The following is an 18393-nucleotide window of genomic DNA, read 5'->3' as shown; positions in this document are numbered from 1 at the left end:
TTGTCGTCAATAGAAAATATATCTTTTTTTCTTATTTTTTTACTTTTCATAATTTCTAAAACTAAAAACTAAAAATTAAAACTTCTAAAACCTATTTTAGTTTTTTATTTTTTAAAACTCTCAATTAAAAAATAATTTTTAAAAATAATTTTTAAAAATAATTTTATAAAATTAGACTATCAGATCCTAAATTTCTATTCTCTTATAAGCAAAAATAATAAAGGAGTAAAAAAGGTAATTAAATCCTTATAAAGAGAGAACACAGAAAAATCAAATATAGATTATTACGCTAATCCTCCTATAAAGGCGATATGATGTTCTCATGCTCTTGTATAATATTTGGTACTTCACAAGAAAAAAAATACATAATTAGTCATTATCTATTAGGATGCTATATCTGGATGATGTATTTAGTTGGGTTGGTTACGTGAGTTTAGTTTTTAAGAGAGGAAAAAGACAAATTTAAGTATGAGAAAAAATTATTTAAGATGAAAGTTTTTTTTATGTATGAAGGATATAATAATTATATGATAATTTTTTCTTATTTCTTAAAATAATTTTTTTTAAATACGCATTAATGGTGTATGGGTAAGTATTGGATGTGATTTGTGCAGAGATTTTGGCTTATCCAAGTCTTATTATTATTGAAAAAAACTTCAATTTTACATTGAAACATAGATTTTGAAAAAAATTTATATAGAATAACATCTCTTATTTATAAAACAAGAATAAATTAAATCATAGTCTAAACTCTAATATATACTATTCATCAATCACACCATATTATATTTTATATATATATATATATATATATATATATATATATATATATATATATATATATATATATATATATATATATATAAATGATATTAAGGTGTCATATTTAGTAACACGACACTTTCGATAATATTTTACTGCATTTTTGTATAACAATATCTACGATTGAAAGCTAACATTATATAGATCATGTCCATAAAATTTAATATCAATCAGAAATTATTTGATATGTTAAAGAGAATAATCAAAATTAACTGTTTCGTAGAAGATTTGTAAGACGTTAGTTTTTATGCATCTCGTTGACATAGTAAATGATTTTCGATTGATGTCAAATAATCTTATAGACATCATCTATAATGAACACACACATTCTAATAATTACTTGCACCATTATAATATCCACCAACAACTAATTCATTTAGATTTACATTAAATTCACGTAAGATTTTATTTGAGTATAATTGGATATTTTTGTTGAGTGGAACTAGAAAAAATCTAATTTAAAACTAAAGACCTCCTCTCTCAAGTTCTATATAAACCCACACCTTGAACCACTTATACTCACCAAATAAAACAAAAGCAAAAACAAAATTTCAATATTTCTATTTCAATCCATTCTCTAGAGAGAAGATATGGCAAGCTTGAAAGTTGCATGTGTGGTTGCATTGATGTGCATGGTGGTTGTTACTGCACCCATGGCAGAGGCTGCAATCTCATGCGGTGCAGTAACTGGTTACCTTGGCCCATGCATTTCTTATCTTAAGGGTGGTCCTGGTCCTTCGTTGCAATGCTGTGGTGGAGTGAAGAAACTTAACGCGGCGGCCCAAACTACCCCCGCCCGTAAGGCCGCTTGCAACTGCTTGAAAGATGCTGCTGGTTCCACTCCTGGTTTAAATGCCAATAATGCTGCTACTCTCTCTGCCAAATGTGGTCTTTCCCTTCCCTACAAGTTTGGCCCTAATACCGATTGTACTAGGTATGTTTTATAAGACAGGACTACTATATAAGAGATATTATTGCTGAGAAAAAGAGAATATTATATGACCAAGACCGTCTTTAATGACGTATAAGATAGACTATTGTACAAGATCTCAAATTTCTCAGAGCTAAACTATAAATAAATATGACATCATAAAATAACTGTCAGATTATGTCAGATTAAATCGTGATTAAGTAGAATTTCTGTTTATTTTTTCATAATTAAACTATAATTAATCTATATAGGACCTCCAAGAACTTAAGAAGAATTTTACTATATACAATATAGATCTATATTATTCAGATTGGATTAGACTTTACAAATTTGATTAGCTCTGCGTAGGTAGAGTAATTAATTAATTAATCAATGTACTCTGCGAGTATAATATTCTTATTTACTTTGAAAATGATGATATCATTTAACCTAAACTGTTTTTGTTTTTTGTGTGTTGCAGCATCAGGCTCTAAAGAGAGTGTATGAGATGAGAGGAAGAAGCAGATAGCATGGGGCTTCTTTCTATCTCACTATTATAACTAAATAAATGAAGGGCAATGAAGGCTCAACCTATGCGAGTTTCCTTATGTTTTATGTATAATTATAATTGTGGTGTGCAGTGAATTATTTCCCAGTTTGTTTGTGGCATTGATATATAATAAAGACATATGATATACTATTCCATGCTATATGTATATTTATTGTTACAGTGTGCTATTCTTACACTTAATTTTACACCAAAATAGTTACAACATATAAGCATTGTTTTTTTAAATATAAAAATATATATTTTATGAACAGAATGTATGAACAATAATTTTTAATGACAAAACAAAATTGATTAATAAAATATAAAAAATTGGTTAATTAAGTGATGAAGTTGGTTAATAAACACATAGATATTAAAAATAATTTTTAGTAATAAAACAAAGTTAGTTAATAAAATATAAAAATTTGGTTAAAAAAATTATGAAGTTGATTAATAAAATTTAAAATATTAGTTTATAAGGTTATGAAGTTGCTTAATCACATAATTTTGTTTCTGTACTCCCTTAATTTTTTTAATAAAAGATAAAGAAAATTTGTTTAAAAAATTTATATATTTTTTTAAAGAAGTTATTTTTATAATATTTCGCCGTTCACGAACAGTACGATGTAGATATAAGAATTAGTGTAAAAATAGTATTTTTTTTTTATTTTTGCTCTTTCCAATGGCGAGTGGTCTTGGGGAGACTTCGGAGTCTCTGTCAACCAGCAGAGGGCTGCTATTGTCGCTTCTGAAATGGAGCAAATGTAGTTGTTGTTACGTCAATTTCAGCCTGTTTGGGATGGCTTGGATAGCGTTGTTTGGATGCACGGTTCAGAAGGCTGTTTCGCGATTAAGGATTGCTTCAGCATCATTAGAAGCTCGCATTTTTGGTATGGCCTGAGGGAGCAGTTCGATTCAGCACTGGAACTCGTTTGGAGGCTTGATGTTCCATATAAGGTCAAGACGTTCGGGTGGAGGTGCTTTATCAACAAACTTCCTGCGAAAGATCTTCTCGCTAATAGAGGTATTTTATCTAGCTCTAATACATCTTGTGTTTTCTGTTTAAATGTTGGAGAATCTGCTTTGCATTCTTTGTTGTGTTGCCATAATGTGGATTTGGTGTGGTGAAACATGGCTGAGTGGACGGGTTTTCATGACTATAAAGTGTTGAATTTCAAGGAGAGTTTCTTAAAGTGGTTCTCCTACTGCAAACGAGCTAAAGTTAGGAAAGGAAAGAAGGGAGTGTTGTGGTTGGCCACTTGCTGGACAATTTGGTTGGTTAGGAATGGGATTGTTTTCATAAGTGATTCGTGGAACGTCTCGGATATCGTTTGGATAGCGAAGGCACTAGTTTGGAAGTGAGACTTTATAAGAAAAATTTTGCAACTCAATTGTAACTTTTTTTAGTTTATTGGAAATTCTCCGTTTACTTATCTTAAGTCGCAATTGGCATGTAATTTTTCTTCTCGAGTTCTTACTCGGATTTTTTTAATCAAACTTTGAGAACTTGGGTTCTCCTATCAATAGATTCTTGCTTAAAAAAAATATTAAAGCATAACAATATTCTCTTTATAAGAAACAAGACATTCACACAGACGCGTGTTAGGTGCCAAATTATGTTAATATTTAATTTTGTATTTGGTACCTTTTGACTATTTTATCGCATATTCTTGTGATCCCCATTTATTTTGAAGTAAATAATAGTAGTTTAGTTAATTAAGCTTTTGTTTTCTGTTAATCTCTTTTCTAGTAGATTTTTGTACAGGTTTTCTCTTTTAGGTGGAACTTGAGGCTTGAAAAGATGAAAGAATTGCAAAAAAGAAATTTCAAAGTCAACCTCAAGGTTAAAGGGAAATTGTTGGATCAAATTCCAGGGGCTTGCACGCGCCGCGAGCAGAGGAGCGTGCGATGCGCGCTTTAGGGCGGTTTGATCATTAATGAGGTTGGCGTGGCACGGGCAAGAGCGTGCGGCGCAGGCAAAAGCAGGCGACGCGCGCTTGACTGAATCTGATTTTTGTATAAATAGATCAGTTCTGTTTTTTAGGGAGGTTACACCATTTTGAGAGCCAAGGAACCCTAATACCACTGTAGCAACATAGAATCGGATAATTGGAGCATTGATTGTCAAGAAATCACCATTGATGCTTGCTTCATTCCTTCCTTCTTGTGCAAGCTACCATGTCTATGGATAGTTAAACCCTTTTGGTGTCAAGGCTTTGATGTAATCTCCCTTTCCTTTGTATGTTTTCCTTTTGATTATTGTATATGAACAAGTTATGAATCAATATAGATGATAATGTTTGCTTTATCTTGGATTTCTATGGTTTAAATGTTTGTGAAATACAATGTTTTTATCTTGACCTAACTTTATCATCTATCGAAGACTATGTCTAGACATGGATCTAGTGTTTGATATTCACTTTGTATCGGTTTATAAATGTTATTTGTGTTGTTTGATCGATTGATAAATCGTTGGTTGAACAACACAGTAAAACTTGCTATACTGTTTCGGACACGAACGGTATAGATGAACAATACGTGATAATATTGATTAATAATGAGTTCATATGCATGATTAATTGAAGACATACAAATTAGGTTGATAAAATCAAGTCTTGATACTTTTCTTTAACTTTAGAACTTTCCATATTTTATTCTTTGCTACTAAACTTGTGAATGATCTTTTACCAAACCAAACCCAAAGTTATTTTAACTCAAGACAATATAAACTATAAAACGGCGATGATATCGCACCAATCCCTGTGGAAACGATAAACTAAAAGTACTCCAACATACTTTCAGCAACGCGTTGAAACGAAAGTGATACACATAATTGACTTTCTAGTTAAGGAATCAATTTCAACCAACAACGATTCAGTTTACTCAATTGAATATATGCAACTCTTTACACCTAATAAATAATTAAAGTGTTAGCTGAAATAGAAAAACATAAGTTTTTATTTAAAATTATTTTAAAGGAGATCGATTATGTTTTTAACTTTAACACTTTCTAAACAATAAATTTTTTTGTTTGAAAATAAAAATAAAAATATTTATTGACACAAAATTTCCGTATAGACTTAAAAATTATTTCTAGTCATTTAATGTTGATATACTTAACCAATATTAAATTAATCATTTCTATCTTTTTAACTTACCAAAACTCAAAAACCTAGCAATATAAAATCTAAGGGATCAAGTTAAATTTAAAAATTAATATTAAAATAATTTGTTTAAGAAGAAGTTAAACATGCAACAACCAACTAACATGTAAATTTTATTGGAATTACATCTAAAATTTGGAAAATTTCAAATCAATCTTGAGGAATAAGAATCAATTTTTTTGATTGATTTTGTCTCTTGTTTTTCACTCTTCATTCGAGTGAATAAACCACACCTTGGTTGCAAGATGATTCTGTTGTACCATGATTATGAGAGAAGAAAAGAAAACAAAAGATGAATTGGGGAAGAAAGGATGATTAAGGTTTGAGAGAAATTTGGGCCAAGTCATTATCTTCTTGATTCTTCAGCTTGGGGACGTGTTTGATGTTTACATACTCAAATTTTTGAAGCAGCTTGTTTGCTACAACGAAGTACATTATCAAATTTTCTTTTATGCACTTGTACTCCTTAGTTATTTGCTTAATCACCAATTCAGAATCGCCTCTTATTTCGACTCTAATTGTCCCTAATTTCAACAAAGCTTCAAGTCCTTCTATCAAAGCTTCGTATTCAGCTTCGTTATTCGAACAAGGGGGACCTTCGATTTTATACTTGATTTTTTTGGAATTTTGTCAGGAGAAATAACAAAACTCCATCTCCAGTTCAATCATTATGAGTAGAACCATCGAAGAACAACTTCCAAGGTTCTAGTTCCACATAATTCTGAGGAACTTCGACTAGTGCATGGTCAACAATGAAATAATAGACTACTTGTCATTTCATAGCTTTTAGAGGCATGAAAGTCAAGGAATATCCAGTCAGGGAAAGTGCCCATTTTCCAATTCGACTGTGCGGGATTGGCTTTGAAAGCATGTGCTTAATGACATCGAAGTGAGAAGAAATGTACACATAAAATGGTTTTATATAGTATTTCAACTTTATACAAGAAAAATACAAACATAGACATAAATTTTCTATAATACTATACCTACTTTGTGCATCATTAAGTACTCGACTAAGGTAGTAGATAGCTCTTTCGATGCCATTCTCATCCTCTTGAGCGAGCATACTTCCTATTGTTACATTAGATGCAGATATGTACACATACTTATGATCCTACAATAGGTGACAATATTGGAGGTTGAGCAAGGTATTGTTTGATCTTGTCAAATGCCTCTTGAAGTTCATGCCTCCATTCGAAGCCTCCTTGTATCAAACGCAGAAGGGGAGAGAAGGCATGCATTCGTCCACTTAAATTTGAAATAAATCTTCTCAAGAAATTTATTTTCCCAAGTAGGGACTGCAACTCTTTCTTCGTTAATGACACTTTCGTTTTCATGATGGCATTCGTCTTATTCTGATTAATTTCTATTCTCTTCTTATGGACCACAAAGCCCAAAAAATCACCTGCCTGCACAAAAAAGGCACATTTAAGGGGATTCATCTTCAAACCATGTTGTCGCTACCGCAAAAAATAACAGAGCTACCACTAATATATTTATCTCATAAAAGGAAATGAATATCAACAAGCCTCAAATACAAAGAACAAAGGTCTCACGGCCAGAGAAAATAGTACAAAAGTCGATTACGTGAAGGGAAGGGACTAGAACCCCTCACGTCTGTCGTACTCGACGGGATCTGCTTTTGTTTGTTTCTAATCAAAGGAAGTATCTACAATACTGCTTACTTGCTAATGGAAATGCAATGTATGAATAAACAGGTGTTTTAATAACTATTGTGCTCGGTAGAGTTTCCCGAACTCTATGCCTACGTACCTCCATGGTGCAATGGAGAATTCAGAGCGTAGTAGTTCTGCCAACTACTTTCTGTTTTTTATGTTTGTTATGTGTTTTTTAGTGGACAACCTTCCTTATGAAAATTTCCATTGGTTTGTGTTTTGGTTGGAAGAATAATATCAAGTGACTCCATTAAATAAGCGAGACTTGAGCTTCTCCTCCTTCTTTATGAAGTTTCAACCATTATTAGGTGTTTTATTATGGATTAGAGATTTTAGTCTTTTATATGCACATGGGGAACATACAAGCTAAAGGGATCTCTTTCCTATGTGTTGTCATGCAATAGTGTCCCTAAGGTCAAGGATAGAGGGAATCCTACGTAATGTGATCATGCTTGGATACAACTTTAAAGTCTCAATTCTTCTTAATCAAGAGAGAATCAAGATCCTAAGGGAGCATGGCAATCACAAAGCAAAGGATGTAAAACAAGAGATAAACACATCACTTAAGCACTTAAACAAGTTTCAGGAAACAAAGTCAAACTTAAGCAAGAAATACCTACACAATGAAACCTACCTTGAGAACTTAATCAAGTCCCAAGAACTATCTACTCTTAATCAAGAGAGAACACACAAATGAAACCCAAGGTTAACACCATCTTCTTGAATACTTAATCAAGTATCAAGGAATAAGTCTAATCTTAATCAAGAAAGACTCCCACAATGAACCCCATCTTGAGAACTTAATCAAGTCTCAAGGAAAGTCTACTCTTAATCAAGAGAGACATCATACAACACTGAAACCCAAACTTGAGAACTTAATCAAGTCTCAAGCAAAGTATACTCTTAATCAAGAGATACTACACACAAATTAAACCCATGGTTGAGAACTTAATCAAATCTCTAACCAAGTCTACTCTTAATCAAGAGAGACTACACAACTTGGAGATAATCACCTCCTCTTGTATACTTAATCAAGTTCCAAGAAAGGTCTTCTCTTAATCAAGAGAGACCTACAACAAAACCCCACCTTGTGAACTTAATCAAGTCTCAGGGACTATCTACTCTTAATCAAGAGAGATCACTCAAATGAAACCCAAGGTTGGGGACTTAATCAAGTCTATAACCAAGTCTACTCTTAATCAAGAGAGACTACTCGCAAATGAACCCCAAATAAAACTTTCACAATCAAACATGATTTAACAGTCATACCACCCATTATAAGAACAAAAGGTTCACACATTAATAAAACATGCAATGGGTTTTACAACCCCTTAATAAAGGCACCAAAAATGTCACCTGGCAAAGCAAACATGATTAATCAATAAAAAAATTATCACATGCATATTCCAGCCCATAAACATGTACCTAATTCACTCTTAACACCAAAGTGTCACATCAAAAGAGTAGGTAATAGGCCTAAGCAACAAATACAATTAGCACTCTTCATAATTTCAAGGTGAATTGCATTCTAAATGAACCCCTAAATATAAGTTTAAATGATCATTCAATAACATGTTAAGACCCTAAACAATTAGTGTTAGAACAAGATTTGTTCTTATCAATTATCTTAGTTTTGATGATAACAATAATATGAATTTTGCTTAAGATAATATGGTACTCTAATCCAATGCAATTTCCCTTTCAGGAAATATATAAAGAGTACGCATAATTCAGCGCTCAGAAGATGTGTCTCAAATGGTTCAGCATGCAACATCAGAACATGGTCTGGCAAGACATCAGAAGATGGTCGAAGCAGAATCAGAACATGGGTCTATGGAAGCATCAGAAGAACATGAGATCAGAAGCACTGAAGATCAGAAGATGGTATCACGCTCAGAAGCACTTCAAGGTCAGAAGATCAGAAGATGCTTTGCACCAAGCTGTTTGACTCTGATGATATTCAAACGTCGTATTCACAAACATCAGATCAGAAGGAAGTACACGTGGCAGACTACGCTGACTGACAAAAGGAACGTTAAAGCTACTAAAGGCTACGTCAGTAGACACAGCGTGAACAAGGCTCGAGGTAGTTGACAAAAGCGTATAACATTAAATGCAAAGCTGTACGGAACACGCAAAGCATTAAATGCATTCAACGGTCATCTTCTCAACGCCTATAAATATGAAGTTCTGATGAGAAGCAAGGTTAACGATTTCGCACCAATACAATTCAAATTAACTTGCTGAAACTCTGTTCAAATCTAAACTCAGAATCTTCATCTTCATCAAAGCTCACTACATTGCTGTTGTAATATCTTAGTGAGATTAAGCTTAAATTGTAAGAGAAATATCACAGTTGTGATTATCGCTTTTAAGAAGCATTTGTAAACTCTTGAATAGATTACATTAAGTTGTAAGGAACTAGAGTGATCAGTTGATCAGTATACTCTAGGAAGTCTTAGCAGTTGGCTGAGCAGGAAGTCTTGGCAGTTGGCTGAGCAGGAAGTCTTGGCAGTTGGCTGAGCAGAAAGTCTTAGGAGTGAACTAAGCCTAGAGTGATCGTGTTGATCAGTAGACTCTAGAAAAAGTCTTAGGAGTGAACTAAGCAGTTGTTCCTGGAGTGATCAGGTTGTGATCAGAAGACTCTGGAAGACTTAGTTGCGGCTAAGTGGAAAACCATTGTAATCCGTGCGATTAGTGGATTAAATCCTCAGTTGAGGTAAATCATCTCTGCGGGGGTGGACTGGAGTAGCTTCGTTAACAGCGAACCAGGATAAAAATAATTGTGCATTTTATTTTTATCGCTCAAGATTTTAAGTCACACTTATTCAATCCCCCCCTTTCTAAGTGTTTTTCTATCCTTCAATTGGTATCAGAGCGCCGGTTCTAAGGTGCAAGCACTTAACCGTGTTTAGAAAAGATTCAGGAAGAGAAAAACGCTTCATTTAAAAGATGGTTGATGAAAGTGAAAGGACTATACCTACACCTGCATCTACATCTGGCTCTGCTGAGCAATACAACGGTAACAATGGTTATACTAGACCGCCGGTATTTGATGGTGAAAACTTTGAATACTGGAAAGATAAACTGGAAAGTTACTTTCTGGGTCTAGATGGTGATCTATGGGATCTTCTGATGGATGGTTACAAACATCCTGTAAATGCCAGAGGCGTAAAGCTGTCAAGGCAAGAAATGAATGATGATCAAAAGAAGCTTTTCAGGAATCATCATAAATGTAGAACTGTTTTGCTGAATGCTATCTCTCATGCTGAGTATGAGAAGATATCTAACAGGGAAACGGCCTATGACATATATGAGTCCTTGAAAATGACTCATGAAGGAAATGCTCAAGTCAAGGAGACAAAAGCTCTTGCCTTAATCCAGAAGTATGAAGCCTTCAAGATGGAGGATGATGAAGACATTGAAAAGATGTTTTCGAGATTTCAAACTCTTACTGCTGGATTGAGAGTTCTTGACAAAGGATACACCAAGGCTGATCATGTGAAGAAGATCATCAGAAGCTTACCCAGAAGATGGGGTCCTATGGTGACTGCATTCAAGATTGCAAAGAATCTGAATGAAGTTTCTCTGGAAGAGCTTATCAGCGCCTTGAGAAGTCATGAAATAGAGCTGGACGCAAATGAGCCTCAAAAGAAAGGTAAGTCTATTGCATTAAAATCTAATATCAAGAAATGCACTAACGCTTTTCAGGCTAGAGAAGAAGATCCTGAAGAATCAGAATCTGAAGAAGAAGATGAACTGTCCATGATTTCCAGAAGGCTAAATCAACTCTGGAAGACCAAGCAAAGGAAGTTCAGAGGCTTCAGAAGTTCAAGGAAATTTGAACGTGGAGAATCTTCTGATGAAAGAAGATTTGACAAGAAGAAGGTCATGTGCTATGAATGCAATGAGCCTGGACACTACAAGAATGAATGTCCAAATCTTCAGAAGGAAAGTCCCAAGAAAAAGTTTCATAAGAAGAAAGGTCTTATGGCAACCTGGGATGAGTCAGAAGATGATTCAGAAGATGAGCAGGCCAACTGTGCGCTGATGGCGACAGAAGATGACGGATCAGAATCTACATCAGAATCAGATTCTGAAGAGGTATTTTCTGAACTTACTAGAGATGAGTTAGTTTCCGGTCTAACTGAACTTCTGGAACTCAAGTCTCAGATTAGTCTCAAATTCAAAAAGCTGAAAAAGCAATTTGAATTTGAAACAAAGAAACTTGAGTTGGAGAATTCTGAATTAAAAGAAAAACTTTTAAAATTATCCAATAATGTTGGATCTCCTTCTAATTCAGAAAAATCCACTCCTAGTCTGAACCATATTCTGAAAGAATATGATTTAAGTTTCAGAAAGTTCTTATCTAGAAGTATTGGCAGAAGTCAGCTAGCTTCTATGATATATGCTGTGTCTGGAAACAAAAGAGTTGGCATTGGTTATGAGGGTGAAACCCCATACAAACTTGAACCTGTTGATGAAATGAAAATTACATACAAGCCATTGTATGATCAGTTCAAGTATGGCCACTCTCATGATATTAGGCACACCTCACATGCACAAAGTTTTCACATAACACACACTAAGAAGCATGTGACACAACCTAGGAAATATCATGAAACTCACATTAAGAATTATCATGCTGTTCCTCCTATTGCTTACAATGTTAAACCCAAGTTCAATCAGAACTTGAGAAAATCTAACAAGAAAGGACCCAAAAAGATGTGGGTACCTAAGGATAAGATTATTCCTATTGCAGATATCCTTGGCTGCAAGAAGGACAAAGCACAACATGTCATGGTACCTGGACTCTGGATGCTCGCGACACATGACAGGAAGAAGGTCTATGTTCCAAGACCTGGTGCTTAAGTCTGGAGGAGAAGTCAAGTTCGGAGGAGATCAGAAGGGCAAGATAATTGGCTCTGGAACTATAAAGTCTGGTAACTCTCCTTCCATCTCTAATGTACTTCTTGTAGAAGGATTAACACATAACCTTTTATCTATCAGTCAATTAAGTGACAATGGTTATGATATAATCTTTAATCAAGAGTCTTGCAAGGCTGTAAATCAGAAGGATGGCTCAATCCTATTTACAGGCAAGAGGAAGAACAACATTTATAAGACAGATCTGCAAGATCTTATGAGTCAGAAGGTGACTTGTCTTATGTCTGTTTCTGAAGAGCAGTGGGTCTGGCACAGGAGATTAGGTCATGCTAGTTTGAGAAAGATCTCTCAAATTAACAAACTGAATCTTGTCAGAGGACTTCCTAATCTGAAATTCCAATCAGATGCTCTTTGTGAAGCATGTCAGAAGGGCAAGTTCTCCAAACCTGCATTCAAGTCTAAGAATGTTGTTTCTACCTCAAGGCCATTAGAACTCTTGCACATTGATCTGTTTGGCCCAGTCAAAACAGCATCTGTCAGAGGAAAGAAATATGGATTAGTCATCGTAGATGATTATAGCCGCTGGACATGGGTAAAATTCTTGAAACACAAGGATGAGACTCATTCAGTGTTCTTTGATTTCTGCATTCAGATTCAATCTGAAAAAGAGTGTAAAATCATAAAGGTCAGAAGTGATCATGGTGGTGAATTTGAGAACAGATCCTTTGAAGAATTCTTCAAAGAAAATGGTATTGCCCATGATTTCTCTTGTCCTAGAACTCCACAGCAAAATGGGGTTGTAGAACGAAAGAATAGGACTCTGCAAGAAATGGCCAGAACCATGATCAATGAAACCAATATGGCTAAGCATTTCTGGGCAGAAGCAATAAACACTGCATTCTATATTCAGAATAGAATCTCTATCAGACCTATTCTAAATAAGACTCCCTATGAATTGTGGAAGAATAGAAAGCCTAACATTTCATATTTCCATCCTTTTGGATGTGTGTGCTTTATTCTGAACACTAAAGATCATCTTGGTAAGTTTGATTCCAAAGCTCAAAAGTGTTTCCTTCTTGGATATTCTGAACGCTCAAAAGGCTACAGAGTATACAATACTGAAACATTGGTTGTAGAAGAATCAATCAATATCAGGTTTGATGATAAGCTTGGTTCTGAAAAACCAAAGCAAGTTGATAATTTTGCAGGTTGTGATATTGACATATCAGAAGTTGTTGAGCCAAGAAGCAACGCATCAGAAGCAGAGCTTCTCAGAAGCAAAGAGTCTGAAGATCAAGTATCAGCTTCTCTGGAGGATCTAAGTATTTCTGAAGAACCATCCGTCAGAAGATCATCCAGACTCATCTCTGGTCATTCAGAAGATGTCATTCTTGGAAAGAAGGATGATCCAATCAGAACAAGAGCATTCCTTAGAAACAATGCAGACTGTCAATTAGGTCTTGTATCTTTGATCGAGCCAACTTCTGTTGATCATGCTCTAGAAGATCCAGACTGGATAATTGCTATGCAAGAAGAACTAAATCAGTTTACAAGGAATGATGTTTGGGATCTTGTTCCTAGACCAGATGGATTCAATATAATCGGTACAAAATGGGTCTTCAGAAACAAGCTCAGTGAGAAAGGCGAAGTGGTAAGGAACAAAGCCAGACTGGTGGCTCAGGGTTATAGTCAGCAAGAAGGGATTGACTACACAGAAACCTTTGCACCAGTGGCCAGGTTAGAATCTATTCGTCTATTAATTTCTTTTGCCACTCAACATAACATCACTCTCTATCAGATGGATGTTAAGAGTGCCTTCTTAAATGGTTATATAGATGAAGAAGTTTATGTCCATCAACCTCCTGGTTTTGAAGACTCTATGTCTCCTAATCATGTTTTTAAACTTAAGAAATCATTGTATGGATTGAAACAGGCTCCCAGAGCTTGGTACGAACGCTTAAGTTCTTTCCTTCTGGATAATGGTTTCACTAGAGGAAAAGTGGACACTACTCTCTTTTGTAAAACCTTTGAAAAGGATATTTTAATTTGTCAAATATATGTAGATGATATTATTTTTGGAACATCTAATACTACACTTGGAAAGGAGTTTGCTAAGTCTATGCAGGCTGAGTTTGAAATGAGCATGATGGGAGAACTCAAGTATTTCCTTGGAATACAAATAAATCAAACATCAGAAGGAACGTATGTTCACCAAACCAAGTATGTGAAGGAACTTCTGAAGAAGTTTAATCTTCTAGACTGCAAAGAAGCCAAAACTCCTATGCATCCAACATGCATCCTAGGTAAGGATGAGGTAAGTAAGAAGGTAGATCAGAAGCTATACAGAGGTATGATTGGATCTCTTCTATATCTGACTGCTTCTAGACCTGACATTCTGTTCAGTGTTTGTTTGTGTGCTAGATTCCAATCAGATCCTAGAGAATCTCATTTAACTGCTGTTAAGAGAATTCTAAGATATCTGAAAGGTACTACTAATGTTGGTTTAGTTTACAGAAAATCTAAAGAATACAACTTAGTAGGATTCTGCGATGCTGATTATGCTGGAGACAGAATTGAAAGAAAAAGTACTTCAGGAAGTTGCCAATTTCTTGGAAGTCACTTAATCTCCTGGTACAGCAAGAAGCAAGCAACCATTGCTCTATCAACCACAGAAGCAGAATATGTCGCAGCTGCTGGTTGTAGTACACAGATGCTCTGGATGAAGAGTCAGTTAGAAGATTATCAGATATTTGAGAGTAACATTCCTATATTCTGTGATAATACTTCTGCTATATGTTTATCTAAGAATCCTATTCTTCATTCAAAAGCTAAACATATTGAGATAAAACATCATTTCATAAGGGACTATGTTCAGAAGGGTGTTATTTCTTTAAACTTTGTTGATACAGACCATCAATGGGCTGATATCTTTACAAAACCCCTGGCTGAAGATAGGTTTAAGTTCATTCTGAAGAACATCAGTATGGATTTATGCCCAGAATGAGAAGATGAGAAGTTCTCATGTATGAGTATCTTCTGAAATGAATGTGGAACAATTTTTTTTTAGAAGTTCTGATTGAAATCTTTTAGAAATTATGATTCGGTTATTACTAACGTTTCATTGTCTAAGTTGATTCAGAACCTCTTTTAAAGCAAAACAGCTGTTACGTTTTATCTCGGGATGGTCAACCTGTCGTTACTATTCATGGATAAGCGCGCGTGCAGTTGAAGGGACGCCGACCATAGGTAACTGTGCAAGTCACTTCATTTGTCTTTATTATCTCTCCTCACGTCACGTAACATTAAATGCTAGTCATCATTCGTTTCATTTCATTTTCTTTTAAATACTCTTTAAACTCTTCTCGTTCCCTCTCAACTTTTTCTATCTCCTTGCATTCCTCATAAAGTTTGTCTCTCTCTCTCTTCCATATCAAACCCTACCTGCAAACCCATCATGAACTCTTCATCAAGCCCAGGAAATCATGAAAATAATAAAAACAACAAACGAAAAGCTGTTGAAACATCTCCTTCCAAACCCAAAAAGATCAAAATCACCTATGATCCTCTCAAGGTGAATCCTTTCGAAGCAATGTTGTCTAGAAACTATTCTAGACGTGTGTTTCATCCTCCTGGTGAAAGCCCTCCATCATCTCCATCTTCTTCCTCATCTTTCGACCTTCAAGACTCAGCTTCCTCTGATTTTTCCTCTCCTTTAATCTCTTCTGAAGACATCTCTTCATCTTCACCCGCTGAGGATGTTGTCTCTGGTAAAGGTGGTGGAAGATCTGCTGCAGGACCTAGTCTCCCTGATCCCTCGCCTGAAAGCCCTAGAAGCAGTCAATGAGGCGTTTCATTCCTTCATGGCATGCTGGCACAGACGTGGTCTTAGCTAGGGTCCTAGGATTTGGTCTTAATAGTTTTCTTTTTCTTTGTTGCACAACTTCTTGTAATCCTCTTTTGCTGATCAATGAAAAAGTTTCTTTGTGCTTTACATTCCAGTAAATGTTGTCTTTTGTCGTTTTATACATCTGAATCTTTTTATATATTCTTTTTGATGTTATGACAAAAAGGGGGAGAAAGATAAATGATAAATGATTTGATTAAATCTATCAGTTGCTGGGTAAAGGCTCCCACACATTCACTAACAAGAACTGCAAGTTCTATGTGGTTTAAGTGTTTTGCAGGTACAGAGAAGTGAAGTGAATCTTCAAAGCAAACACTAGAAGCAAAACCATGGAAACTGAAGCAAGCTGAGTGCTGTCAAGCTTCAGAGATCAGAAGCAAGAAAGAAGAATGAATCAGAAGCACTGATAATAGAATTTGAATATCATTGTCTATCCTGTTATGACAAAATTCTATTTGCCCTGATACATATAATGTTATGGCTCTGATACATTATTTGCTCTGATACATGTTTTTAGCCTAAATGCTCTGATACATTTGGCTCTGATACATATCATGTATTTGAATATACATTTTATGTTCTAACTCGTTCATGCTGACTTTTGTCGTTTAGTTTTTGTTCTGTAACATTTCAGGATGTAGAGATGCTCTGATGATGCTCTGGTACATTCAACAATGTTCTGATACAAATCTAGCATGAAGTGATGTTGGTAGACATTCAAAGTTCTGAAGCTATCCGAGGGAAGCAGAAATCAGAAGATGTGAATGTTCTAAAAGATCCAGAAAATTCAAGTTCTGAAGCTGTCCTGAATGGAAGCAGAAGTCAGAAGCTGTGAATGTTCTGAAGATCAAAGAAATTCAAGTTCTGAAGCTGTCCTGAATGGAAGCAGAAGTCAGAAGCTGTGAATGTTCTGAAGATCAAAGAAATTCAAGTTCTGAAGCTGTCCAATGGAAGCAGAAGTCAGAAGCTATGAATTCTCTGAAGGCAGAAGCTTATATGATCGTCTCTACCGAAATAATCAGGGAAGTCTTTTATCAAAGTTCTTCGAGTATTTATTTCAGGGGGAGATTATTTATCTCAGGGGGAGATTGTTAATCTCAGGGGGAGACATATTCATATGCTTATGCTATAGCTGTGTAATTTGTCTTTTGCCGTCTACTCTTTCTGATCGCAAATTCATATCATTTATATATGTTTTTGTCATCATCAAAAAGGGGGAGATTGTTAGAACAAGATTTGTTCTTATCAATTATCTTAGTTTTGATGATAACAATAATATGAATTTTGCTTAAGATAATATGGTACTCTAATCCAATGCAATTTCCCTTTCAGGAAATATATAAAGAGTACGCATAATTCAGCGCTCAGAAGATGTGTCTCAAATGGTTCAGCATGCAACATCAGAACATGGTCTGGCAAGACATCAGAAGATGGTCGAAGCAGAATCAGAACATGGGTCTATGGAAGCATCAGAAGAACATGAGATCAGAAGCACTGAAGATCAGAAGATGGTATCACGCTCAGAAGCACTTCAAGGTCAGAAGATCAGAAGATGCTTTGCACCAAGCTGTTTGACTCTGATGATATTCAAACGTCGTATTCACAAACATCAGATCAGAAGGAAGTACACGTGGCAGACTACGCTGACTGACAAAAGGAACGTTAAAGCTACTAAAGGCTACGTCAGTAGACACAGCGTGAACAAGGCTCGAGGTAGTTGACAAAAGCGTATAACATTAAATGCAAAGCTGTACGGAACACGCAAAGCATTAAATGCATTCAACGGTCATCTTCTCAACGCCTATAAATATGAAGTTCTGATGAGAAGCAAGGTTAACGATTTCGCACCAATACAATTCAAATTAACTTGCTGAAACTCTGTTCAAATCTAAACTCAGAATCTTCATCTTCATCAAAGCTCACTACATTGCTGTTGTAATATCTTAGTGAGATTAAGCTTAAATTGTAAGAGAAATATCACAGTTGTGATTATCGCTTTTAAGAAGCATTTGTAAACTCTTGAATAGATTACATTAAGTTGTAAGGAACTAGAGTGATCAGTTGATCAGTATACTCTAGGAAGTCTTAGCAGTTGGCTGAGCAGGAAGTCTTGGCAGTTGGCTGAGCAGGAAGTCTTGGCAGTTGGCTGAGCAGAAAGTCTTAGGAGTGAACTAAGCCTAGAGTGATCGTGTTGATCAGTAGACTCTAGAAAAAGTCTTAGGAGTGAACTAAGCAGTTGTTCCTGGAGTGATCAGGTTGTGATCAGAAGACTCTGGAAGACTTAGTTGCGGCTAAGTGGAAAACCATTGTAATCCGTGCGATTAGTGGATTAAATCCTCAGTTGAGGTAAATCATCTCTGCGGGGGTGGACTGGAGTAGCTTCGTTAACAGCGAACCAGGATAAAAATAATTGTGCATTTTATTTTTATCGCTCAAGATTTTAAGTCACACTTATTCAATCCCCCCCTTTCTAAGTGTTT

The 18393-nt window shown here is 35.3% G+C and overlaps 1 protein-coding gene across 1 annotated transcript; it reads left to right on the top strand.

Annotated features, from left to right (window-relative positions):
* Positions 1 to 1360: 1360 nt before the first annotated feature.
* Positions 1361 to 2483, top strand: LOC131638615 (non-specific lipid-transfer protein 1-like). Its single transcript, XM_058909187.1, has 2 exons — positions 1361 to 1756; positions 2214 to 2483. Exons 1-2 carry the CDS (start codon positions 1413 to 1415, stop codon positions 2224 to 2226), a joined length of 357 nt encoding a protein of 118 aa, XP_058765170.1. The 5' UTR covers positions 1361 to 1412; the 3' UTR covers positions 2227 to 2483.
* The last annotated feature ends 15910 nt before the right edge of the window (positions 2484 to 18393 follow it).

This window comes from Vicia villosa, unplaced genomic scaffold (genome assembly GCF_029867415.1).
Source record: "Vicia villosa cultivar HV-30 ecotype Madison, WI unplaced genomic scaffold, Vvil1.0 ctg.002352F_1_1, whole genome shotgun sequence".
Lineage (NCBI taxonomy): Eukaryota > Viridiplantae > Streptophyta > Magnoliopsida > Fabales > Fabaceae > Vicia > Vicia villosa.
This window is presented reverse-complemented; position numbering and strand designations above follow the sequence as displayed.

Excerpts from the sequence above, each read along its gene's own strand:
- LOC131638615 (XM_058909187.1), top strand. The coding sequence starts at position 1,413 with ATGGCAAGCTTGAAAGTTGCATGTGTGGTTGCATTGATGTGCATGGTG.